The sequence below is a fragment of the Eleutherodactylus coqui genome, chromosome 4, assembly GCF_035609145.1.
Source record: "Eleutherodactylus coqui strain aEleCoq1 chromosome 4, aEleCoq1.hap1, whole genome shotgun sequence".
Classification (NCBI taxonomy): Eukaryota; Metazoa; Chordata; class Amphibia; order Anura; family Eleutherodactylidae; genus Eleutherodactylus; species Eleutherodactylus coqui.
In genome coordinates this window covers 283940183-283967916 of record NC_089840.1, presented here as the reverse complement: position 1 = coordinate 283967916, position 27734 = coordinate 283940183, and the positions used below count along the sequence as shown (strand labels likewise).

The following is a 27734-nucleotide window of genomic DNA, read 5'->3' as shown; positions in this document are numbered from 1 at the left end:
TCCTAGACGTTGTTTGAGAAATTCTTTTTATATCTCAATAATAATTTTTCTCCCTAACCATTGGAGCGCTATCATTCTGTTTCTCGATTTGCTTTTACCTACAGAAATATTTATACCAAATATGCAAACAAGAAATTCCATCCGCTTGGGGCATCACAACTTCTTGAAAAACGGAGCAAGCTTACCGATTAGGGCCAGACCCCCCGCATATGGCAAGAGAAACGTTCAAGAGATCCTAAGCCCCGCCCACGTCCGGTCATAGTAAAGTACTTAGACTACACTGATAAAGCTAAAATACTAAGGATCTTTAAAACCTACCAGAACACTCTGGAATTCAAGGGACACAAAACCTTGATTTTTGCGAACTATTTTGCTGAAGTTCAGTGCAAAAGGAAAGCACTCTCCCCTATTGTACAGGAGGCAGATCAAGGTTGTGCTGATTTACCCGGCAACCCTGCAGATATACAGCCATGACCGCTCCTATTTCACCTACCAAGACCCTGATTTGGCAGCAATTGACCTTGAAATGCCTCCTTCACTGGTTAATTCACCAACTTCCATTTCTGACCGGAATTCCCGTCTGGCGGTCAAGGAAATGAAATGGAAAGGGGACACTAAAAGAGAAAGCCATAACCGTTGTCAATAGAGATGAGCGAACGTACTCGTTTCGAGCAATTACTCGATTGAGCACTGCTATTTTCGAGTACCTGGCTACTCGGGCGAAAAGATTCGGGGGCACCGGGGGCTGGGGGGGCGGCGTGGTGGAGCGGGGGGTAGCAGTGGGGAACAGGGGGGAGCTCTCTCCCTCTCCCCCCCACTCTTGCAACACCCCGCTCAGCCCCGGCGCCCCCTGAATCTTTTCACCCGAGTAGTCAGGTACTCAAAAATAGTGATGCTTGATTGCAAAATTGGCCTTAACGAGTACACTTACTCATCTCTAGTTGTCAACAGGTAGACTCTTCAAGTCCTTCTATGCTATCTAAAGAACAATTGCAAGAGATGACCACTACGGAGACATTCGATCTAGCATCATCTCATGAATAATGGGACATTACATCATAGTGGAGAGGTGTTGTTTATGTAAGCAAGCCATAAAACCTCTGGGTGGGTCACTGGCTATATGCTTAATGAATCTACCTAAACTAGTCCCTCCCAGCTGTTGGCTGTTGCTTGGTTTTAAAAGTAGTTTCCATTCACTGACATACATATGCTCCCTGTGATGAATTGTGTACGAGTTTAGTGTAACATTTATGAAGTTTAACATGGCAGTTCAACAGAGCAAGAAACAGGTGTGCCGCATAAACTGTCTTAAAACCCTGCACTTCCTGATCATCACTACTACTGTAGTCTCTATTCTTATCTTTACTGTTTTCTATTAAACCTATGTCCAACGCTCACCTCTGGTACATTCTATCCATATTAGCCTCTCTCTCCTTTCTTCACCTATGCACAGCTCACATGCACTCTTCACTTTCCTAAAGGACTCAATCCCCCTGAAGCCACAATGAAACATAACTATCGGCCTTCATAAATCCCCTACCCACCTGCTCCCTCTCACTATCCTGCTGTTACTAGCCTCAGGGGACATTTTTCCCAATCCTGGCCCACCCTCTAGTGCCCCTAACTATTACCCCCCACCTGCCCCACTGAGTCACCCTTCTAGCCCAACCACTAGCTTGTGCATATCCTCCCTGATTTCCTTTCAATGCTCTGGAACTGCCAGTCAGCATGCAACAAACTCCCCACCATCTATGTCTTTTTCACAGCTAAATCCCTAAACCTGCTAGCTCTAACAGAAACGTGGATACAGCAGTCTGACACGGCCTCCCCTGCTGAATTGTCTTACAATGGCCTGCAGTTCTCCCATACCCTGAGACCAGAAGACAAGCGAGGTGGAGGAGTAGGTGCTCTTCTCTCCTTGCAATGCACCTTCCAGGCCCTCCCCTTGGTAACCTCACTTACTTTCCCATCATTTAAGGTACATGCCCTACGACTTTTCTGTCTGCTGTCCATGTAAGAAGCAGTTATCTACCGCCCCAGGTGCTCTGCTCCTGTTTCTGGACCACTTTGCCACCTGGCTCCCCCACTTGTTCTCCTGCAAAATCCCAACCCTCATCCCCACTAACTACCCCGTCTCTCCATCTGCCTCTCAGCTTCTCTCACCTCCTCCCTTGGTCTCTCACAACTTGCAGTCTCCCACTCACAAGGATGGCAATACTCCTGGATCTGGTCTTCCTCCGTCTCTGCTCCGCTTCCAACTTCACTAACTCCCCTCTCCCGCTCTTGGACCATAACCTCCTCTCTTTCTCTGTCAAGCCTCCTAGTATCTCCCTACACCTTCCAACCTACCATACTTATAGCAACCTTCAGGCCATTCACACCCAGGTCTTTGCTGAGTCCCTACAGTCCTCTCTGTCTCCTATCTCTCTCCTCTCCTGCCCCAACCTGGCTGATGCACATTACAACACCGCTCTCAAACATGCCCTGGATGAAGCGCCGCCCCGCGTGACCCAAGTTATCTGATGCAGACCACGGCAGCCCTGGCTCACACCTCAAACGCGCTTCATCCAGCGGTGCTCTAGGTGTGCTGAACGGCTGTGGAGAAAGTCTCAAAAGTCCGCAGACTTTCTCTGTTTCAAATTCATGCTTAGAACCTACAAACTAGCACTCCACCATGCCAAGCAAGTCTACTTCACCTCTCTCGTCTCTTCACCTATCTCACAACCCTAAATGACTCTTTGACTCTTTGCTCTCCATTCTCAGCCCAGATTTGCAGCCCCCAGTAATGGATATCAGTGCTGAAAAGCTGGCTGCTTACTTCAAAAAGAAAATTGATGACATGCGGCAGGAAATAACCTCCCAATCCCAGACTAGCCCTGATCCTACTCGGATGCCTCTGCCCTGTGCCAGTCAGTGCACTGGCTGCCTGTCAAATACAGAATAGAATTTAAACTCAGCACCCTCATCCACAAAGCCCTCAACAGCATTGCGCCGCCCTACATTGCCCCTCATATCAATTCAGTACACAGCCCGAGCACGCCGCTCTGCTAACAAAATCAGATTAAGTGTCCCTCAAATTTGAACCTCTCATTCCCGCCTCCAAGACTTGTCCAGAGCAGCACCAGTCCTCTGGCACGTGCTACCCCCAACTATCCGGGCAATCACTGACTCACTAAACTTCAGACATTGTCTAAAAACGCACCTCTTCAGGGAAGTATACTGTATACCCTAAACCAAAGCCATTGGTGGGGACAGCATATCTATAATTACAAAATTATATTATTTTGTATAATATTAAAGTGCTGTATCGTGGGACCACCAAGAACGGTCCCTTTTTAAAGGTACAGGCGCGTGTGGGACTCATGACGCGGTGCTCGATTAACCAATCAGAGCATTAGCTAGCTGGAGATGGGGTACTCAAGCCCTGCTACTAGGAAGAACTACTCTGTCGGCATGCAGGAGGACACTGAAGCCTGCAGCAGTGCCGGAGACCAGAGCAAGGAATCCGAACACTGGCTGTTAGGTAAGTATTATAAGACCCCACGCCCGAAAATAAGACACTGCCTCTTTTGAGGCAAAAATTTATATAAGACAGTGTCTTATTTTCTGGGAAACGCTGTAGCATACACCCGCCTGCAACAGCTACAATCAGCGCTAATGCTGATTGCAGCTGTTAACCTCTAAATTCCCTGATTATTGTTCACAGGGTTCCAATCAGTTGTCTCAGTAGCTGGAGGCTTTCTGAAAGCCCCATGGTTGCCATGAAGAAATGCCTATAGAGGCATGCCTGTGGCATGTCTTCATAGATTGCCTGTCAAATTGGGGTATGTATGAACAATCAAACATCCCCTATGGGGACTAAAAAAAAGAATAATAAGTTTTATTTTTTTTTTTATTATTGGAAAAAATAGAGGAATTAAAAGTAAAAAATAAATAAACATTTTCCCATGTTAATAATGATAATATAAATAAAAGCAGATTTGGTATCGCTGCATCCATAAAAGTCCAATCTATAAAAGTAACACATTATTTATGCCGTATGGTGAATGTCATCAGAAAAAAAAACAATGGCATAATTGCACATTTTTGGTCATGGCGTCTCCAAGAAAAATGTAATAAAAAGTGTTGAAAAAGTCACACACACTTTAAAATAATACCAATAGAAACTACAAAACATACCGCAAAGAAATGAGCCCTCACACAACTATCTCAATGGAAAAAATAAGTTATGGCTAAGTTAAGTTATTGTCCCTCCAAAAGTCTTTCAGGACAGCACACTGCCAAAACCCATACATGATGGTCCCATCAGAAACCAGACATATTGCCGAAGGGAGCAGACCCATAGTGCGCAGCCTGGAAGGTGTAAAGTATATGTGGTGCAGGAACTTGTCCTGGATGAGCCTGTCCCTAGCGCTAATCAAAGGAGAACCAGAGCCCTTTAGTATGTCCACATCTTCCCCCAATAGCAGATCGGGGATAGCAGCCACCCATTTCTGAGTCAAGAGAAGATTCCAGGTCCTGGAGAAAGAGGAGAGTGTCATCCGCATAAAGCACAATGTGCTCTTTGTAATCGCTCAGTTTAAACCCCTTTACTGTCAGCAATGTTCAAACCTATCACAAGAGGCTCTACAGCAAGGGCAAACAAGGTGGCAGACAGAGGGCATCCCTGCCCTGCACTCCTACCCAGGGGAAACTGGGCAGAAACATGATTATTAGTTTAAATACAGGATCCCAACCTAATAAAGGTTGGCACAAGTCCATACCACCGCATCACTACCCACAGGTACTTCCACTCTACTGAATCAAAGGCCTTTGCCTGGTCTATAACTACCAAGGTGCGCTTCCCACAGTTGGTGTGCTTATACGTCAGATGGTTGAAAAGTCGCCTTAAGTTCAAGTCTGTGCTTTTGCCAGGCATGAAACCAGACTGGTCAGCATGTATGATCTCCCCAACAACTGAGTTTATATGTGTCGCCAGTATTTTTGCAACAATTTTTATGCTATTAAGGAGTGAAATGGGGTGGTGAGAGCCGCAGTCGGTAGGGTCTTTTCCAGTTTTAGGGATCATGACTATTAGGGCATTGCGCATGGTATCCAGAAGAGCCCCTTCCGCAGAATAGAGTTGTACAGTGTTAGGAGTCGAGGGGTCAAAAGCTCCACATTCTTTTCATACCACTCCCCAGGAAGCCCGTCTACACCTGGTAATTTCCTGTTGGGGAGCGACTTAATGGCTTCCCTTATTTCCTTTATACTCAGGGCTCCATCCAGGTAGGTTGCACTATTACTGCTCAGCGTACGGAAGGGGATAGCATTGAGATAAGCTAGCAGTTGTTCATCAGAGCTGCTTGCTTTAGAGGTATATAGGTCAGTATAGAATTGGGCAAACGCTTGGTTAACTAGTTTATGGTCATGTATTAGGGCACCCGCGTTATCCCGCACCGCTGTAATTGGTGGTAGTGACTGATCCTCTCTGGCCAAGTTGGCCAGCAAGTGACCGTTTTTATTTCCCTAATGAAAAACCTGGTGACTGGAATAAAGAAGTTTCTTTTTTGTATATTAAATGAGCAGCAGTTTATATTCCCATCGCAGGTCACCGAGACCAAAGGAAGTTTCCGGGGAAGGATATGCTACATGTTTGGCCTCTGCTGAGTCAAGGCGGCGCTCCAAATCTAATCGGGTGGCCCGCAGGGACCTTCTATGTTGTTAAGCTATGGAGGAGGCAAAAAGACCCCTGGTAACAGCCTTAAAGGCGTTCTATACCACAAACTCTGAGGCCGTCCCCTCATTGACCCCCCAGTACATCCCAGCCTCCTGCTCAACATACTCATGCACCTCCTTCTGTGACAGCCACAGGGGACTTAGTCTCCACATAGGGCGACAACCCTCAACTTCAAGGTCGAAAACCAGCTGGTGCGGGCAATGAGCTGATATGTCTCTCCTGAACCAGAATAAGTTGGTCTTCAATCCGCACCTCATCAGAAAACCTTCTAGCCAAAAACATTATTTTATCTTTAGCATAGACATTAAATGGGTTTTCCCACTTCTAGTTGTTTAGCTGCAAGAAGCAGACAGCTCTGTACATTGTGCAGTGGTCTAGATTGGTTTGCAGGCTCAGTATCATTCACTTCAGTAGGACTCAGTCGGCAGTACCAACTTCGACCACTGTGCAATGCAGAGAGCTATCTGCTTCCTGCAAAAAACAAACTGCTAGAAGTGGGACAGTGCCTTTAAAAAATACAAAGAATTTAATTAAAACAGTTATACAAAAAAAATATTCCAAAGGTTGTTACATATAAGCAATTGGTTATTACAGAGCTATTATGATTATCATATATATCTATATCTCTCTACTCTCTAACTTCCAGGTGTCGTACAAGCGTTAAATTTCTCAAGAGCATTCTTTGCATCTTAAATAGGAAAAGTAAAGGGGTCAAAACTTGATTATTGAATGCTAATATTCAATGCTAAGTGCAAAAGTATTTGCACTCTTGTGTAATGTACGTGATCTAATTCTCTAACTTCCTGATGTCGTACCAACATGAAATTTGGCAGGAGCATTCTTTAGGTCCTAAATAGGAAAGGTAAAGGGGTCACAACTCGATTATTCAATACTAATTGCAAGAGTAAGTGCCTCCCTAAGAAATGTAACTTCCTGATGTCATGCAAGCCTGAGGGCTAGACATAAAAATACTGGTACTGAGAGGGTTAACACCTTTTGGGTGTGGCAACTAGCAAAACATAAAAGCCAATTCCTGCCAGACTCAGAGAGGAGCAAGTACTAGCTCAGTGGAGCTGAAGGGCTGCTAGCCGGAGGTCCAAGTTGGACCAGCGAGATCCTTGGGGGAGGGGATCTGTTTGGGAACCATCGCTAGTCTGAAAGAGGAGGATGCCCTGTAGACGCCCGGTGGGATTAGCGATGGTGGCCCAGTGGCTTTGTGACCTCTAAAATTATGGACTCTCCTTATGCTTTACATGTTTGGAATGCTGTGAAATAAAACTGGCAGGTACCAGATTTTAAAGAAAGTTTTTAAGTCTCCTGGAGTCTATCTACACATGTGGTGCACCATTTCCCTGATCTAGAGGTTGGCGATCTGCAGGCGAGTACCCCCTTGGCACAAAATGGAGAGGAACGGAGAGGAGATAGAGCCAGTGCAGGAAACACTGAAAGAGTGGTCAGAGAGGTAGGAGGAGAACCAGGAGAGAGCAGTGTCCTTTAGACCTATGAAGCGAAGCATAGCAAGGAGGAGGTCATGGTTGACAGTGTCTAATGCGGCAGAGAGATCAAGGAGCATTGGTAGGGAGTAGTTGCCCCTCGATTTGGCCATCATCAGGTCAGTGTGTGAGGGCAGATACTTTTGTGAGGGGGTTTCAGTCGAATGTATGGGGTAGAAGCTGGACTGGAGGGAGTCGAGGAGAGAGTTATCAGAGAGATGAAGGGGAGGTTCGATATGAGTCGGCAGTTGGCAGCATTGGTCGGGTCAAGGGTCAGTTTCCTTAGCAGAGGGGATATGATGGAGTGTTTAAATGAGGCGGGGAAAATACCAGAGGTCAGGGAGAGGTAGAAGATGGAGGTGAGGTGGGTAATGACAGCCGGGGAAAGGGACTGCAGATGGTGTGAGGGAAGAGGGTCGCTAGAGCAGGAGGTGGGGCGAGCAGCGGAGAGCAGTCTGGAGACTTCTTCTCTGTCATTGGTTCTAGTATAAATAGTAAGTGATGGATGCCGTGCTGAAGCAGCCGGGATCAGCGGTGGCCGTTTAGTGTTTGGGGATTTCTTTTTGGATGTATTAGATTTTTTCTTTGAAGTGGTCGACTAGCTCTCCAGCACCGAGATCCATCATGGGAGCCTGTTCTTGGGGGCTGAGGAGGGAAAGGAAGGTGTTGAAGAGTCATTTGGGGTTGTGTGATAGTGAGGAGACGAGGGAGGTGAAATAAACTTGTTTGGCGTGGTGGAGGGCGAGGTCGTAGGTTTTGAGCATATATTTGTAGTGGGTGAAGTCTGCGGGCTGTTTGGGTTTGCGCCACAGTCGTTCAGCACACCTAGAGCATCGCCAGATGAAGCGCGCTTGGTGTGTGAGCCAAGATAGTCATGATCTGCGGTGGACGGCTCGGGGCACGGGGGGCGCCGCTTCATCCAGGGCGCGTCTGAGGGAGGTGGAGTAGTGTTCAGATTACGGCATGAGAGGAGGAAGATGTGGGACAGGGAGGACTGTGAGATCTCGGCAAACTGCTGGGTGCGGATGGTAATAACGCCGCACTGAGGGTTTGATGTAAAATATATATTGTACTCCCCCAATCCCCGATCAGCGCAGCGTCTGCTTTGCGCACAAATATATGGTTCCCAGCATCCATACTAAGCACACAATACACACACTCGACTCCGCTCCTCCGTCTTGCTGAATACATCCTCACACAGCAGAGTCCTGCATCCACTGAGCCGAGAGACCTGGTCATGTGACCCCTTGTCTCCTCCCACACACTGATCACATGATGGTGACATCATCACAGGTCCTGGAAGCACAGAACAACCCCACGGCTCCTGTCCGGCTGCAGCTGGAGGTATGTGGGGTCACCAGCACTGGGGGGCAGATTTATGGAAGCCCATAGCAACCAATCATAGCGCTGTGATTGGTTACTATGGGCGACGGGGACAGATTGACTTTCAGGCTGTTTGCTGCAGCTTTATCTGCCAGAATGCTCTTGGTCATTAAGGGGTTAATAAGGAAGTCACCGGGTTCTGCGCAAACTTTATTTCCGTAAGACGTGAATTCATAACCTGCAACAAAAAATTTACATTTTCTTCACATGTTTCTCTATTGTAATGCGGTTGTTCGGGGGTTAATAAGTGAATGGATCTCCTCCCCTCGCATGTAACATTCCTGTACTGCGGCTGTTCAGGGGTTAATAAGTGAATGGATCTCCTCCCCTCACATGTAACATTCCTGTAATGCGGCTGTTCGGGGGTTAATAAGTGAATGTAGCTCCTCCCCTCACATGTAACATTCCTGTAATGCGGCTGTTCGGGGGTTAATAAGTGAATGGATCTCCTCCCCTCACATGTAACATTCCTGTAATGCGGCTGTTCGGGGGTTAATAAGTGAATGGATCTCCTCCCCTCACATGTAACATTCCTGTAATGCGGCTGTTCGGGGTTATTAAGTGAATGGATCTCCTCCCCTCACATGTAACATTCCTGTATGGTCGCTGTCACACTGGGGATCTGTGGGAAGATTTGGCGCACACAATACTCCGTGAATAGAAGCCACTGATCTCACAAGCAGATATTTGCTTTGCCCCCCCCCCCCTTCCCCCCTCTGTGGCGCCGCATGCTCCTCCGGAGGCTGATGGTCTCCGCTCAGTGTGCGCTATTTCTGCCTCGCGATGATTATGTCCGATTTTCTCTGCATTTCGCTACATTTGAAAATGTTCACGGAGATACAAAGTGTTAGAGATTAAGAATCGCATTGCTTCTGCCAAATTGCGCTGCTCAGCCTCATGTAAGGACCGCAGGTGTTTCCCGCTGACTTCAGTCGGCGCAGCGTCACGAGGAAACTCCCAGAGATACAACATATGAATCGCACCACATAAAACCTGCGTGAGTTTCCCGCTGGTGTGAATGCGCCCTCAGGCGATGGTCACACGGCACCGAGGAGCATTTGTACTCAGTTTTTGATGTTTGTGAACCGCAGCCGAAAACGCATGCAGTTTTTAAAAATCCCCTGTTTTTAATTTGCAGACATTTGTTAATAACGACACGGGTTTCTTCCCTTTATTTTTTTAAACATTTTTGTTTGTTTTTTCTTATGCTGCTCTTCACAGATATTTCCAAACCTCACCTGAAGCTCCTCGTGTGAATGTCGCCTCGCTGCAATGTGATTGGCTAATGAAGATTATAAGGACATTAAGAAGTTCTTGTATTCCGTGTATCCTTGTATGTTGGAAGCTTACTGACCCCCTCAGAGTGATGGTACAGCTCTAAAACATACCAGCTGTACACAGAGATAGTGATTACAGTGCAGTTACCTCCAGTATTAGTGATTACAGTGCAGTTACCTCCAGTATTAGTGATTACAGTACAGTTACCTCCAGTGTTAGTGATTACAGTGCAGTTGCCTCCAGTATTAGTGAATACAGTGCAGTTACCTTCAGTGATCACAGGTGATGTGTCCTCTGGTTGGAGTCATCCATTTATCTTCTTTCTCCGGGCCCAGACCGCCATGAAGACTTCTACCAGCTACGACTAGTCCCTGCACACTCTGTCCATCCTGACGCTGCCCCAATTAGCCTCTCAGTAACTCCCCTGTAGTACTAATGCATCTTCTGTGGTCTGACAAATTAGTAATGTCTCTTTACCTTTAATTAAAGGAGATGTCCCGCGCCGAAACGGGTTTTTTTTTTTTTAAACCCCCCCCCCGTTCGGCGCGAGACAACCCCGATGCAGGGGTTAAAAAAACCACCCGCACAGCGCTTACCTGAATCCCGGCGGTCCGGCGTCTTCATACTCACCTGCTGAAGATGGCCGCCGGGATCCTCTGTCTTCATGGACCGCAGGGCTTCTGTGCGGTCCATTGCCGATTCCAGCCTCCTGATTGGCTGGAATCGGCACGTGACGGGGCGGAGCTACACGGAGCCGCTCTCTGGCACGAGCGGCTCCATAGAAGACTACAGAAGACCCGGACTGCGCAAGCGCGGCTAATTTGGCCATCGGAGGGCGAAAATTAGTCGGCACCATGGAGACGAGGACGCCAGCAACGGAGCAGGTAAGTAAAAAACTTTTTATAACTTCTGTATGGCTCATAATTAATGCACAATGTACATTACAAAGTGCATTATTATGGCCATACAGAAGTGTATAGACCCACTTGCTGCCGCGGGACATCTCCTTTAATTAAAAAGTCCTGGGCGGCAGTCCTGTCAGTCAGGAAGACAGAAGATGGCTGATAATGGTGCTAATGAACTGGGGGTCAGCAGTGGGGGCCGAGCAGTGGGGTGTGGAGGGGGCTGTGTTGGGGCTCAGCGGGGGTGCGGAAGGAAAGAGGGGGAATGCCCGGTAATTGTATTATAAAAGGGGATTTTGTATGAAGTTGCATTGTCTCGTCTTCTTCCCTTTCAGGATCCTCGGCTGATATCTTCTATATCAGATAATTATCCTGATTGACCTGACAAGGATGGAGAGGAACCGGGACAAGATGGCGGAGAGTTTATTCACCCTCACCCTAGAGATACTCCTCCAGCTTACAGGAGAGGTGAGAGCAGGGGGGTACCTCAAGGCTCAGGGGCCCGGGTGCAAAAGTTCAGCTCAGGGCCTCCCCCACCCCCTGTACCCATCCCTAAATCCTGCACCACAGGAAAACGTGTTTGTAGCCCCTTAGGCCACTCTCATTGCTCTTTACCGCTATTAGCACGGCGCCCCGAGCGTCATGCTAACCACCGTACAATGCTCCCATTGACCTTAATGGGGTTACTCAGACCTGAGCTTGAATGCAGTGTTCCTAATGCCGCGATTTTCGAGAGCTGTCTGTTCTATTTTTGTGTTTTTTAACGTACCTCCTCACGCATCACAATGGTGGGGTGCATTTAGAAGCGCTGTCAAATGTTGTACCATGCGTTCAAAAACTCCGCTAGAACTTGCAGTAAAAATGCCACAATTTAGAACTGCGTTTTCTGAACGCATGTGTGAGAGCGGCCTTAGGGTGTGTTCATGTTTTTTGTTATACTTTTGAAATAAAATAAAAGAATACATTTTAAAAAACTTCATGCGGTATTCAAAGACCACAGACGTTTTTAGGATGCCGCATACACTATAAGAAACTGCAGGTGTTTTTGATGCATTTTTTAATTGTGTGCAAAATGTGCAATTATATACAGTCTATACAGGGAGATGCATAACTATATAGCAGTGATGGACAGATAAGGTAGATAGATAGATGAGAGAGGTAGGTAGATGAGAGTTGGTAGATGGCTGAGAGGTTCACCATCTTGTCTGTATTTTTATAAGCTGTGAAGATGCTATATTGTGTCTCTAATCTAATCCTCTGGGGAAAGGAAACATCGCCCCCCCCCCCCCCTCCTCCACAAGAATTGAAGGAGCAGTGCTTTGTGTCCAAAAACTGGTCAAACTGGTTTTTAACCAGTTGAAAACCTATCTAGGAATGCCTTTGTGTAAAGGGACAGGAAATGGCTGGTTGGAGAGAAACACGGGAAGTATTTCCTTCAGACAACAAGTCAACAATGAATAGAGCATGCTCAGGGGAAGCTCCTCCCGGGTAAATGATCTCACAGCTACCTCACAAATACCTCCCTATGAGAATGACCTACCAGCACACAAAATCATGTAACTGTATCCTAAATTACCTAACTTCCTGATTTAAAACCTTATATAAACTTTTACCCGCCTAAATAAAAGGAGAACCTTGGCACACATGATTTAGACGTGTGAGGAGACCAGCAGGCACAGAGATGCTGTAGACTGTGCAGGAGTGCAGGGGTATGACATCATCATCAGCTTCCTCTGTTCCGAGCCATGTTATGTGTGTGCCTGCCTGCCTCTCTCCTCCTTCCCCCTCCTCGTCTGCTCTGCTGTTGTCTGACTCGCACTGTCTGCCGCAGCGTAACAATCACGCGGCTGGCAGTACAACAAGCCGGTAATGCACTGTATGTGCATTTGTATATGGCGGAGGGTGGCCTCTGGGCCCCCTCTGTGCAGGCACCGCATCGCTATTGCGACCCCTGCGACCATGAAGAGTATGTCAGTGGGTGAGAGATTCTGAATATGACGTCACGTTCCATCATTCTTATCTATGTCAGTCTCTGGTCACATCTACGTCAGAGGACTTACTGCCGATTCAGTCCTTCTGCCACCTTCATATGAAGCATGATTACTACGGGCTTTCCACAGTGGTAGCTTGCAGCTATTACGCAGTAAATACACAGGGGCCAAATCCACATCTAAGCCCGCCTGCACACAAAGAGGTTGATTTCTGTATGCGGTAGCCCACAGTGGAGTCTGACCCTGTGCCCGGCTGGCATCTGCTCGTACCTGTCTATTCTGTTCTTCATCTGTACTGCGGATGGTCCACACGGCTCGCTGTCGGACATGCGCTGTACAGCTTTTTTTTCTCAATTTTTTTTCCCCACACCGTTGCTAGGTGATGAATTGGAATCTGTGACATGCCTGCAATGTCAGTTGCGGATGGACCGCGGGTCGAGTAGCTTCCATTGACTTTAATGGAAGCCATCCATGCAGACATCACAGGAAAATAAATTGTGCTGCGATATTTCCTCCGCTCGTGAAAACCGCAATTTGTTTCCGTAAGTGTGCAGGAAAAAGCATTTTTCCGTAGCATGCTATGGATGGTATTTGGTGCAGACATCGGCCATGGAGTCCTTAATGCAAATCCGTTCGTGTGCAGGTGGCCTAAATGGCTCGTATTATGCTGCGGACTTACTTGCCAAACTTCTGTGGATTTTATCCTTTGTTCTTCAGGGGTTCAAAATCCGCAGCATAAATCCGTAGTATAAATAGTCTCGCTGCGGATTTAGAATCTGCCGCAGTTCTCAAAGACTAAGTTATAGAAAATACCGGCACCGCGTGAAAGACATTTTATACATCTCCCCGCATGGCTTGTACTGTAAATGCTGCAGCCAAGTGTGAAGACGGCCGGAATGCTGGAAACTATTGCAGCTGGTAAAATGTCGAACAGCCAACAGAATAGAACTGTCAGGGTAATCAATCAGTACAGCATCAGTCAAACCCACCCTAATGTCCCGTTGTCGACGGTAACGGAAAAACACCACAGACAGGTCTGGTATGCTTCCCTGTACGGGAGTAATGGCCAACACTTTACTGGCTTACACAGGGCTTTATACCCTCCTGTTGCTACACAAAGCATATAGCATCTCATTGGTCCAGATATAAAGCATCACCATATATGTCCATAATACTGTCCATAGCAAAAGTTAATCAGACAGGCGGCTGTATCAATCACATGTTCCTTATTCATAGCAGACACTTCTCTTTTTCTCCTCAGTCCTTCGAGCAAGATGTTGCAAGTTCCTTAAACTGCCAAGCTAATCGCCGTTCTATCTTGTTCCTCTGTAATTTTCCAAGAAACAGTTTTCTCCGCCTTGCAGAAGCCTTTGTCGTATCTGATATGATTTTTTAAGAATGCATATTACATATTTTGAATATTACGTTTTTTGTCACAAAGCATTGCATAGAATTTGCATGCAGGTATAAAGATATAAAAACATATAGCAATATATACACGTGCCCTCACAGAACAACACAACTGAGGAACACAGATGTGAAGAGCCGACATAACTGCCGGACCAGACTGGGAGGACTCTAGAAATGTCTGCAGGGATATTTATGGATGTATCTCCCCATAAACAGGATTACACGGTAGTGAAGAAGACTTCTAGTGATGGCTGTCAGGCCCAGATGTCTGATGGATGGGGAAGACCCCTGAGCCCAATCACAGGGCCTCCACCTCACCCCCTGATACTGGAGGAGATCAATGAGCAGAAGATCCTAGAACTCACCAACAAGATGATTGAGCTGCTGACTGGAGAGGTGATGCTGCTGGGAATGCTGGGACATTATACAGTAACACTATGGCGGTATAACGTGTCTGGGTGATGATGGTATCATTGTGTTGTCAGGTTCCTATAAGGTGTCAGGACGTCGCTGTCTATTTCTCCATGGAGGAGTGGGAGTATTTAGAAGGACACAAGGATCTGTACAAGGACATCATGATGGAGGACCACCAACCCCCCCTATCACCAGGTAATAGACAGGACTAAATCCACACGGCCTTTATTATTTGTATGTAGAGAATGAATTCAGTGGCTGTCTGTGTTTTCTGCAGGTAGATCCAGTAAGAGAACAGCAGCGGAGAGATGTCCCCGGCCTCTTCTTCCACAGGATGATCAGGTAGAAGGAGACAAGGTCTCATGAAATCTTCCCTCTGGTCTGTAGGACGGCTGGGAAGGTCTTGTGTTTAGTCTTATTATATGATTGATACTTGTGTAATGAGAAAGCTGGAGATGGCAGGATTACAGCCGACCGCAGACATTAGATCTCCGCATCTTATCACTATTTTCTGGTTCTGGAGACTTCTGATTGGAATAAAGAAGCAACAGGTTGGAGTTATACAGGAGACCTGCAGCTATTTGGCCCAGATCACTACTGCTGTCATGTCATTCCGGCTCCTCATACTAATTAATGACCTTTTCTGGCCATATAAAACCTTCCACACGACTTCTCCAACTGTGTGATGACTTTTACAATATTTATTTCACAGCTGGTGAAACTGGAGGAAGATCTGATCCCTATTGATGCTACAGAGACACATGTGAGGGGGTGTCAGCCATGTACAGAGGGGATTCCTACAGATGACCCCCCAGGTGAGACTGCATGTAGAGAAGAGTCTGTGTTGTCGGGGTTTTCAGCTGTATATTCCCTTATTCAGCCAAAATCTATATATATAAAGGCAAAAGCCCTCACTGACTGACTGACTTGCCACTAGTTCTCTAACTTCCCGATGTCGGACAAACATAAAATTTGGCACAACGATTTTTTTAGGTCCAAAATAGGAAAAGGAGTCATTACTCGATTATTCAATGTTAAGTACAAAAAATAAGTTACCCCCTATGTTATATTATTCCCGGAGTCGTACAAGCGTGAAATTTGGCATAAACATTCTTTGGGTTGTAAGTAGGAAAAGTCCAGGGGTGGCAACTTGATTATTGAATTCTAAGTGCAAAAGTACGTGACCTCATATGTAATGTAACTAATAACACACGTATGAACTGCACAAACATGAAATTTGCCACAACCATTCTTTATGTCCCAATAGGGAAAGTAAAGGGGTTGCAACTTCAATATTTAAAGGGGTTGTCCCGTGAAAGCAAGTGGGGTTATATACTTCTGTATGGCCATATTAATGCACTTTGTAATATACATCGTGCATTAAATATGAGCCATACAGAAGTTATTCACTTACCTTCCCTGCGCTGGCGTCCCCGTCTCCATGGCTCCGTATAATTTCAGCATCTAATCTCCTGATTAGACGCACTTGCTCAGAAGGGTCTTCTGCCATCTCTTCGCTCCGGCACGAGCCGGCATTCTGGCTCCGCCCCTTGTACGCGTCATCGCGTAGCTCCGCCCCCGTCACATGTGCCGATTCCAGCCTCCTGATTGGCTGGAATCGGCACATTTGACGGGGGCGGAGCTACGCGATGACGCGTGCAAGGGGGCAGAGCCAAAACACAGCTGCTGCCGGACCGAAGAGATGGCAGAAGACCCTTCTGCGCAAGCGCGTCTAATCAGGAGATTAGACGCTGAAATTAGACGGAGCCATGGAGACGGGGACGCCAGCGCAGGGAAGGTAAGTGAATAACTTCTGTATGGCACATATTTAATGCACGATGTATATTACAAAGTGCATTAATATGGCCATACAGAAGTATATAACCCCACTTGCTTTCACGGGACAACCCCTTTAATTCTAAGCCTGAAAAACTGAAGAGCCGCCATACATTACATAGTTCTTTTCTCAGCAACCATAAAGCCTAGGGAAATGATTTGTATACTGAGGAGAATCTAACTGATCTCTGTGTATATATACTCACGAGAATCTACCTCACCTCTATGAGTCTATACTGAAAGGCTATAAAGTACATAAGAAAGTGGCCATGCACTGCAGGGATGGAGCCTCTAAGGCTAAGAAGGGTCTGCAACCTCCAGTCTGGGGGTAAATTTGAATAAAAAGGGGCGTTACCTTTAAGAGTAAAATGTGAGGAGAGTGGTAGGCGTTGCACATTCTGCAGAGGGACATTGCTACATACAGTCTGAGGAGAATCTAACACTCCTATATGTGTATACATGTTTTATTCCTTGGTTTTCAAGTAACTATGACTTCATTTTCCCTGCGAACAACATGTAAACACCTGTACTAAATTAACTCAGGTATAGCCGGGTATATCAGCTAGTATATATATATAAAGATGAAAACACTCACTGACTGGCCATTAACTCTCTTACTTCCTGGTGTCGTACAAACATAAAATTTGGCATGACCATTATTTTGGTCCTAAGTAGGAAAACTAAAACATTCACAACTTGATTATACAATGCTAAGTGCAAAAGTAAGTGACCCCCTATGTTATGCAACTTCCCAGTGTCGTACAAGTGTTAAATTTGCAACGACCATTCTTTAGGTCCTACACAGGAAAAGTAAAGGGGTCACAACTTGAGTATTCAATTCTAAGCTTGAAAAAATATGTGATACATAAAGCTTAAGGAAATGATTTGTATAATCTACCTCATCCTATGTGTATATACTGAGCTGAATCTACCTCACCTCTACGTGTATATACTGAGGAGAATCTAACGCTTCTCTGTGCATATACTGAGGAGAATCTAATGCTTCTCTGTGTATATACTAAGGAGATGCTATCACACCTCTCTGTGTATATACTTTCGAGAATCTACCTTACCTCTGTGTGTATATACTGAGGAGAATCTAGCTCACCTCTGGGTGTATATACTGAGGATAATCTAGCTCACCTCTGAGTGTATATACTGAGGAGAATCTACCTCACCTCTGAGTGTATATACTGAGGAGAATCTACCTCACCTCTGAGTGTATATACTGAGGAGAATCTACCTCACCTCTGAGTGTATATACTGAGGAGAATCTACCTCACCTCTGAGTGTATATACTGAGGAGAATCTACCTCACCTCTGAGTGTATATACTGAGGAGAATCTACCTCACCTCTGAGTGTATATACTGAGGAGAATCTACCTCACCTCTGAGTGTATATACTGAGGAGAATCTACCTCACCTCTGAGTGTATATACTGAGGAGAATCTACCTCACCTCTGAGTGTATATACTGAGGAGAATCTACCTCACCTCTGAGTGTATATACTGAGGAGAATCTACCTCACCTCTGAATGTATATACTGAGGAGAATCTAGCTCACCTCTGGGTGTATGTACTGAGGAGAATCTACCTCACCTCTGGGTGTATATACTGAGGAGAATCTAGCTCACCTCTGGGTGTATATACTGAGGAGAATCTAGCTCACCTCTGGGTGTATATACTGAGGAGAATCTAGCTCACCTCTGGGTGTATATACTGAGGAGAATCTAGCTAACCTCTGGGTGTTGTAGCAATGCAGGGGAAACACACCAGGCCACGACCAAATGCTGAGCGTCTTGGTCTTTATTCAGACTTGATGAACAAAACAAAATTACTGGCATTCTCCAGATAACAGAAAGTTCAAGGAAAGTCCTTTTAAATAAGCAGTCCAGCAGTAGTAACACAAAAGTCTTTGTAGACGCCAATAGGGCAAAGTAAAGCAAACCTTCCCAGCAGCGTGGTGCAGTGTCTCCAGCTCAGCACTCTCTGTAAGCCTCTGCTGCTCACACAGGGCACACCTCCCTCTTCATACTGCAACCTGCGCCCATTTATGCACCTCACCTACTTGGGCCAGGTGGAACTGAGTACTGGAGTGAGAGACGGACCGGGTTTACCTGACAGATGCTAGTAGTCTCTGCGATATGTACCGTCCGTCCCACACTTTACCTCTCACTCTACTACAGTGTATATACTGAGGAGAATCTACCTCACCTCTGGGTGTATATACTGAGGAGAATCTACCTCACCTCTGGGTGTATTTACTGAGGAGAACCTACCTCACCTCTGGGTGTATATACTGAGGAGAACCTACCTCACCTCTGTGTGTGTATATACTGAGGAGAATCTACCTCACCTCTGTGTGTATACATATTTTATTCCTCTGTTCCTCTGAAGTAACCACAACTTCATAAAATGTTCCACGCAAACAACAGATAAACACTTGTACCAAATTTACTTGCCCGAAGCCTGGTATATCAGATGTGGATGATCTCCATCCTCTGCAGACTCCATCATGTCTGTTACATGTGCTCCTTCTGAAGCTGCTCTTGTCTGTGCAGAGAACAGGGTGCCGATGGTGGACTTACCAATTCCGGTGTCTCTGGCAAATGCTATTCAAGCTACATGGTGCTGGGATGTGAGATCAGCTTCCACTACAGGATGGTGGGCCCTCATGGTTCCCGCGGAGTCTGTTTCCAACAATTTGATCAGTAGTGACCTGATGACAGTGAAGTCGAGAGGCGACTACTCCCTGCTAATCCTCCTTGACCTGTTGCAGCATTTGACACTGTTGACCACAAACTCCTCCTTAACAAGCTTCGCTCTATCAGCCCTCCTTACTGGCCCTATTTCCTTTCCACCTCCTCTCGCTGTTGGGGTGCCCCAGGGCTCAGACCTTGGTCCCCTACTCTTCTCTAAAGTCCCAATTGGACAAACTATCAGCAAACTTGGCCTCTAATTCCAGATCTACGCTGAGGACACCCAGCTATATGCCTCTTCCTGTGACATATCAACACCATTCCTCCAAAATCCCACAGACTGTCTGTCTGCTGTCTCTAACCCCATGTCCTTCCTCTTTCTCAAACAAAGCCTTTCCAATACTCACCACCTCGTGTTTCCACCCTCTGCTTACCGATCTCCCTCCATATCTCCATATCGGTATCTGGCACCACTCCCAGACAGCATGCCCACTTCTTGGGTGTCATACCAGACTCTGACCTCTTCTTCAAACCCCACATCCAATCTTTGTCCCAAAAATGCCACCTGCTCCTCAGAAATATTGCTCAAATCTGGCTATTCCTCACCATGGACATGCTAAAGACACTTGCCGCCTTCATCCATTTCCGACTTGACTACTGCTACTTGCTGCTCAACGGCATTTCCGCACCAGACTCTCCCTTCTTCAATCTATATTAGACACACCAGCTAGGCTCATTTTTCTATCCAGCCATTTCTCCGACGCCTCTGAACTATGCCAGTCATTGCATTGGCTGCCCATCCACTGCAGAACTAAATTTAAACTCCTCACCCTCACCCATGGCACATCGCTTCCCTTCTGTCCATTTATCACCCAGCCCACATACTCCGATCCGCTGACACATGCAGACTAAACTCCCCACTAATACAAACCTTACATGCTCGCCTCCAGGACTTCACCAGAGCAGCACCCATCCTCTGGAAAGCTCTACCCCAAGGCATCTGGACAATCCACAATGCACAAAATTTCAGGCTCGCCTTAAAAACGCACCTCTTCAGGGAGGCATACTAAATCACCTGACCTAGTACCCCTGCCCCTCCCTACCGCTCCCCACACCTTCCACCCTGCCTATGACCTCTACCCCAGCACCTCCCTACCGATCCACCCGTTTTCTTCCTAATAACTGATTTAAAGGATTGGGCATGCTCAGTAGGAACAGTCAGCTGGGTTAGTGAATGGCTACAAACATATCTGTGCCCACTGATAATGGCGGTGCCGGGCTTGTAAAGGCGTCTTTATTCCCCAGTCAGCAGCACATGATCAGCAGACTGTAGTTGCAGCGCAGTACAGGGCAGTTTACAGCAGGGGGCGTCAGCAGCTCTTATCCACGCTCCTTTGGCTCCTGCGCTCTGTAATCTTACAAGCTGTATGAGCGCCCCCTGGAGGTAGGAAATTACCATCACCGCATGGGAGGAAATCAGCGCAGAACACGTCCTACAATGTGGAAGTAAAAAAGTAAGTTTATTGGGTAAAGTAATTGTCCCATTAGGATGTTATTAGTAGACTAGGCGCTCCACAAATTATTGTACCTGCAGTTAATGGGAAAACCCCTTTAACTATTTAATATTTTTACATATCTGAGCTTGAATAACTGCGACAAAATATCTCCCGTTTTGGTGGAATAAATGTGCTAAGGATGGACGTCGCCCCTCGCTTGTTGTACTTATTCCACACTCTGCCTATTCAGCCCCCCATGAATTTTTTTAAATGCCTACAATCTGCTTTTACACATCAGCTACCGAACCCTCTCAAAACCTAAACCCACAGGAGGGGCGGGGCTTTCTGGCCTCAAGCCTCTATGCTTCTTAGATCGTTCGACTGGCACTTCCACGGGAAGTCTAAACAATGGATTAAGCTAGAAATGGATATTGTTGGAACTTCTCTAAAAATGCTGCCTTGGATTTTTCCCTCAGCCAGACCCCACAACAATGTTAAATTTTCCCTCTTTGCCCCCATTCTTGCAATGTCCCGGCGGAGGGCCAGCCAGCTGCTGCTGAGACCACGGGCATATACAGCATGGCGGTCATGGTGGTGGTGGTGGTGGGGGGGGGGGTTGTTGCAACTTCTCCAGTTTGTTTGTAAATGTATTTTTTGTCAATCGGTACAAAGACACCTAATATTTTTCTTTGGTCCATGGTGTTACGTGAAATAGTTTTTTTGCTATTAATATTCATACGGTGATTGTTCACTCAAGTCTGTAACGCGTTTATTGTTCGGCCCACATATTTCAGGCCGCATGGACACTCAAGGAGGTAAGTAATACAGATTGATCCATAGTTTAAAAGATATTGTAGAATATAACTCTTATTCACATCTTGTATAAATATCTCCTTCCTGCTGTGGCAAATATTCTGGCAGCATTTACAATTTTCTATGCCACATCCAAAAGCGTCGTATATGCCCCTCACTCCCCCCTCCACACACACATGGATGTACCTGGAATATGAGTTAGGATCTTCCAATTGGGTTGGTGAGAGGGTGCCAGTATATTTTTCAGTTTTATTTCTTGAGTACCACTTGAGGTCGACTGGGGATATTGTCAGATAGAAAGGGGTCACCTTGTAGGATCCCCCAATGTTTCGATAAGATGTTCCTCAGGTGGGAAGGTTGAGTATTAATGTGGATTCAGAACAATGTTTTGAAGGTCTGGTCCTCGGTTTTCCCAGGTTTCTGTTGTGGATTCTCTAACTGGTCTTGTTGTTGCACTCTTAGAATCGCTGAACTCACCAGCACCCCTGGGTACCCCTTCTCTTTAAAACACTTCTTTTATACATTAGATTTCTCATTAACCCCTTAGTGACGAAGCCAGATTTTGGAAATCTGACATGTTGTTCAACATAGCATAACTCCGTGAAGGTTTTGCATATCCAAGTGATTCTGACATTGTTTTTTCGCCACATGTTGAACTTAATTTACGTTGCAAAAATAGACCGATTTTAATTAGTGTATGTTTATTAAAAGTACCAATACTGGAAAGATTTTTTTTATTATTATCATTTTTTCACATTTTCAACTGTAATATGTACAAACATACTGTACAAATTTTTGATAGGATATATATTTCTATCTGTTTACTTTATTCTGAATGCACATTTGAAAAACTTTTGAGGAACACTTTGTTTTCTTACAGCAAGCCAAGTTTGCAAAGGCTCATAGGTGTCACAATGATAGATACCCTCCTAAATGACCCTATTTTAAAAACTAAACCCCTTAATGTATCCACTTAGGGGGGGGGGGGGGGTCGTGTGTATTTTGCCCCCACAGTTTTTTTTCAGAAATTAATTAAATTTAGAGAAGAAAAAATAAAATTTAATATTTTTGCAAATATGTCATTTTTCCTATAGTGCAAATGAAAATGAGGATTGATACCCCAAAATGGATTCCCCTGTTTCTCCCGTCTTCAGAAATATACTCATTGTGGCCCTAATCTTATATCTGGATGCACAACGGGGCCTAAAATGGAAGGAGTAGTCAGTGTCTTTCAGAACATAAATTTTGCTTGAAGGTGGTTTAGGCCCCATACCACTCTTGTAGAGTTCTTGAGCGGCCAAAACCATATAGAACCCCCACAAATGACCCCATTTTAAAAACTAGACCCCTTAACAAATTTATCTAGGGGTGTACTGCCCATTGTAATGCCACAGTTTTTGAATGAATTCAAGCAAAGCAAAAGGAAAAAATTGTGATTTTTCTTTTTTTTGGCAATTCTGTCAGTTTAAAAACAACTTTTTTTGTACAGCACACACATGAATGAAGACTTGCACCCGAAAATGGATCCTCCCAGTTTCTCCTGTGTTCAGAAACATACCCATTGTGGCCCTAATCTACTTACAGGACACATGGCAAGGCCTATAATGGAAGGAACACCCGTTGGATTGCAGGGCACAACTGAATAAATTCCAGGCCCCACTGCTCACTTGTGCGGAATAAAAACTGACACGTTAAAAACTCCCCCCCCTCCCCCCCCCCCCCCCCCCCCCCGTCCAGACCCTTTTTGGCGTTCCCTAAATCTTAGATAAAAGTAATAATGTGAACTGTGTGGTATTTCCGAAGACAGGGGTAATTACGGGGGCTGGTTTGGAATGGGTATCCATTGGATAGCGCCGATTGCATTGCCGGGGGCGACTGCCCGCAGCCCAAGATGACAGCTCCATGCTGTCGGCTACCTGCGGGCACCGACAACATGAAGCTGGCACGTCCTCAGCTAAGAGGGTATTAATCCTAAGAGAACGCATGTTTCTACGTCCTCTAGGATTAAAGCCCACTTAGTGAGGACGTACAATCCCGATGGGGCCGTCACTAAGGGGTTAAAATTTTGGAGATTTGTGTGTAAAAAATAAAAGTATGGGGGTTCTGGAGAAATAATATAAAATGTGGCACTCGTTTGTTATTAAGTATACTTAATCCGTATAAAGAGCATGTGCAAGCCGAGCATGCGCACAAAATTGCGTCTAGAAATTTACCTCTGCTTCCGGTTAAGCGTGTACCGGGATATAGCTCAGCAGCTACTTTCTTCTGGATGCACGCACGTACACACTTCCGGTCGCCCCAGTTCTAAGAAGTACCTGATACTTTTATCATGTCTCTGTGTCATATGCTCATGAAAGGTGGCAGATTAGTCAGTAAGCCCTCCGACTCGCGTTGCATCTCCTGTATTGTATCTATTGTCCTACGCTAATGGAATAAACACCAGAAGGTACCGACTCTCCAAAAGAAACCTGGAGGAACGGGTGATAATTTAGAGGCTAACCTGGATTCTTGAGGAGGTTCGCTAATGTCTGCAAACCCCTTATTCAAGTAAGTAAAACCCCATACATAAAAGAGCACGGGGTTTTTGTAACTTGTCTTTTTCACAATTTGTATGAATATTTTATATAGACATTTTTATAAAATATTGATATAATTGTAATGTTAAAATCTGTTTTATTCTTGGCAGATGACGACATCAGGAGCTTAGAGGGACATCTGATATCTTCAGGTTTTATAGTGGAAGATGGTGGTAACATACAAGATACACACGCAGAGCCTGCCATTATCCCAGATGTACCCTCAGCCCTTCCCAGCAAACATCTGTCATCTGATCCTTTTATAGAGGTTCCATCTTCTAATTCATCACAGACTAGCAAGCAACATAACATTTACAGAAGAGATGTTAAAGAAGAAACAGTTGTCACAGGGAAGAAGTCATTTTCATGTTCAGAATGTGGGAAATGTTTTACTCAGAATGTGGATCTTGTTTTTCATCAAAGAATTCACACAGGAGATAAGCCATTTTCATGTTCTGTCTGTGGGAAATGTTTTACCTGGAAATCAGGTCTTGTTAGACATCAGAGAATTCACACAGGAGAGAAATCCTTTTCATGTTCAGAATGTGGGAAATGGTTTATCCAGAAATCACATCTTGTTTATCATCAAACAATTCACACAGGAGATAAGCCATTTTCATGTTCTGTCTGTGGGAAATGTTTTACCTGGAAATCAAGTCTTGTTATTCATCAGAGAATTCACATAGGAAAGAAGCCATTTTCATGTTCTGTCTGTGGGAAATGCTTTATCCAGAAAGCACATCTTGTTTATCATCAAAGAATTCACACAGGAGAGAAGTCATTTTCATGTTCAGAATGTGGGAAATGGTTTACAACAAAATCCGGCCTTGTTAATCATCAAAGAATTCACACAGGAGAGAAGCCATTTGCATGTTCAGAATGTGGAAAATGTTTTACCACAAAATCACATCTTGTTAATCATCAGAGAATTCACACAGGAGAGAAGTCATTAACATGTCCAGAATGTGGGAAATGGTTTACAACAAAATCCGGTCTTGTTTATCATCTAAGAATTCACACAGGAGAGAAGCCATTTTCATGTTCAGAATGTGGGAAATGTTTTACTAGAAAATCACATCTTGTTAATCATCAGAGAATTCACACAGGAAAGAAGTCCTTTGCATGTTCAGAATGTGGAAAATGTTTTATCCAGAAATCATCCCTTGTTGATCATCAGAGAATTCACACAGAAGAAAAGTCATTTTCATGTTCAGAATGTGGGAAATGGTTTACCCGGAAATCGGGATTTGTTAAGCATCAGAGAATTCACACTGGTGAGAGGCCATTTTCTTGTTCAGAATGTGGGAAATGGTTTACCCTGAAATCAAATCTTGTTGCTCATCGGAGAATTCACACAGGAGAGAAGTCATTTTCATGTTCAGAATGTGGGAAATGGTTTACCCGGAAATCGGGACTTGTTAAGCATCAGAGAATTCACACTGGTGAGAGGCCATTTTCTTGTTGAAAATGTGGGAGATGTTTTACAAGTAATACAACTCTTGTTACACATCAAAGAATTCACACAAGAGAGTGGCCATTTTCATGTTTTAAATGTGGAAAATACTTCTTGCTGCACATTAGAGAATTGACATGGGGGACAAGCCATTTTCATGTTCTGAATGTGAGAAATACCCATAAAGGGGATCTTGTTAAACATCAGAGAATTCACACAGAAAACCTGCATTTATGTTCAGATTGTTGGAAATATTTTAGCTATACATCTTGTTAGTCGTTGGAGAATTCACACGTGGCAGCAGCCATTTTTGACTTTGGAAAACTTACACAGCGGAGAACCCATATTAATATTTTAAAATCTGCTCGTCTTATTATCATGATTGAAAACCTCGCTTCACGTGAACTTCTGTTACCGACCATCAAGATGATTTATTAATATCATGACAATTGAAAAGTCATACAATGAGTGTTTTCCATATTATATAATTCAATAAACCTTTATTAACAATCAGCATATCATCCCTAACTCAAAAGTGGTTGCAGGTATTGAAAAAAAATGACTGCGCCTATCAATTTCTGATGGAATTCTGCCCTTTAATCATCCATCCCATGATCCTCTTTCCATTGAAGTTTTTTGAACTTAATGTATAAGAACCCACTCGCATATGTTTTATTCTGTCCTTATCCTGGCCGGCGCCTATTACTCCCTATCTACTGAGCAAAACTTTTTGGTTTCTCTTTGTTTTTTCCTGGATTACAGATTTGTAGCTGAATTTAGTTGAGATTTAAAGGGATCGTCCAGTTGTCAACTATTGATGGCTCATTCTCAAGATCAGTCATGAATAATAGATCTGTGGAGTCTATCATTGGGGCCCCTAGTGATCAGCTGTTCTCTGGGCCAGTGTGCTCAAGCACAGTCTCATTATTGGAATCGCAAAGCCTAAGAGTGAACCTGTAACACCCCCCCCCCTTCCCGCCTGATTCAATATCCGCTTTTTTTTTTTATTGCCAGGGTTTTATCACCCAGGCTATTTAGAGGTATTCGCCCTTTTACTTAAAGCAATTTCCTCTATGGTTATGATTAAAGCACTGCTTGCGTTGCACAAAGTAGACTTTCTGACTGTAGGTGTTGCTTTTATCAGCTTTTTAAGAGGCCCCAATTGCAGTGTAATCCCTCAGACATCTTGAAGGCACAATGTGCAGAGTTTACAATAGTTAGTAGGATGATTAACTCACTTCTTAGAGGCAGTTTTCTTTTAAATGTACACTGCCGCTAAAGCTGGTGGAAACAACCCCGTGCTTGAGAGGAGTTCCTCTGCTGTGTCTTCTCTTAAATCTACTACCAAATTCCTGTAAGGCTCTCATGTGGCATACTCAAAAGCTTCTAAGAAGAACCATGTCTTCCTGGGTACGTCTGTCTTGTTAGTGTCACAATTTGCAGCTGATCGCCGGGATTATTAAAAAGGTTTTTAAATTTATCGGTCTACTTTTTTTACCCTGATTAAATATGTTCTGTACCAGTTAGAGAATGCTTAGATTTCTGCGATGCACATACTTGGTAAATGCCTTTCCTATTTCACAATTTTCACTAGCGCTCTGTCATATAAAGAGATTGAGAAAGTGTCCCCCCAGCTGTCCAGTATCAATCAGTTGTCGTTCAGGACAATCGAAAAGTTGAGCTGACAACCTTTGCCCCTTGAATCTACTCTAATGATAGATAGATACTAGATAGATGGATAAAGATATGAGATGGGTAAATTATAATGTTCTAATCCCCCCTTCCTCTTGTGTAATTGGCAAGCCTTTGATATACAAGACGACAGGAAATCCTTTGTCCCAATGTCAATACAAGTGGCCTTTTGACAGGTAGATGCTAATTTGCTCTTCCCAGGCTGGTGGTTGTTGCCTTTAGAGAGATAATTTTATTACTTCCCCATACCTCACCCCAAGCTCAGGAATTCCCCTCAAACTACGTAAACCCATACCTGGTTATGATTTTTGCCTCATGCTTGATATTCATGCATAGATAAAATCATGACAAGAAATATGGCAGCATATCTTCATGATTAGAGACCCTCCCACTGAGATATGACTGAAACTAGGGAATTACGATTTTTGAGTTCCTACAAATCCGACCCTCCCTTCTCTGTATGACCTCAGAGGGGTGGGGAGAAGGTGTGTATTGGGGGACCCCACAGTTCTAACCGGTCAATCCATGGAGCTATACTTCGGTATATGGGCGTCCCTCTGCTCTGGATCCCTTTGGGCCG

General features: G+C 44.9%; 1 protein-coding gene and 1 pseudogene across 1 annotated transcript; both read left to right on the top strand.

The window, feature by feature from the left end:
• Positions 1 to 25738, top strand: part of LOC136626734 (zinc finger protein 585A-like) — a 74745-nt pseudogene extending 49007 nt beyond the window's left edge.
• Positions 11038 to 14845, top strand: LOC136624477 (gastrula zinc finger protein XlCGF66.1-like). Its single transcript, XM_066598457.1, has 3 exons — positions 11038 to 11243; positions 14393 to 14572; positions 14662 to 14845. Exons 1-3 carry the CDS (start codon positions 11166 to 11168, stop codon positions 14800 to 14802), a joined length of 399 nt encoding a protein of 132 aa, XP_066454554.1. The 5' UTR covers positions 11038 to 11165; the 3' UTR covers positions 14803 to 14845.
• Positions 25739 to 27734: the final 1996 nt, after the last annotated feature.

Excerpts from the sequence above, each read along its gene's own strand:
- LOC136624477 (XM_066598457.1), top strand. The coding sequence starts at position 11,166 with ATGGAGAGGAACCGGGACAAGATGGCGGAGAGTTTATTCACCCTCACC. Across the intron at positions 11,244-14,392 it reads TCCTCCAGCTTACAGGAGAG|GATTACACGGTAGTGAAGAA; the intron begins GTGAGAGCAGGG and ends CCCCATAAACAG. Across the intron at positions 14,573-14,661 it reads TTGAGCTGCTGACTGGAGAG|GTTCCTATAAGGTGTCAGGA; the intron begins GTGATGCTGCTG and ends TTGTGTTGTCAG.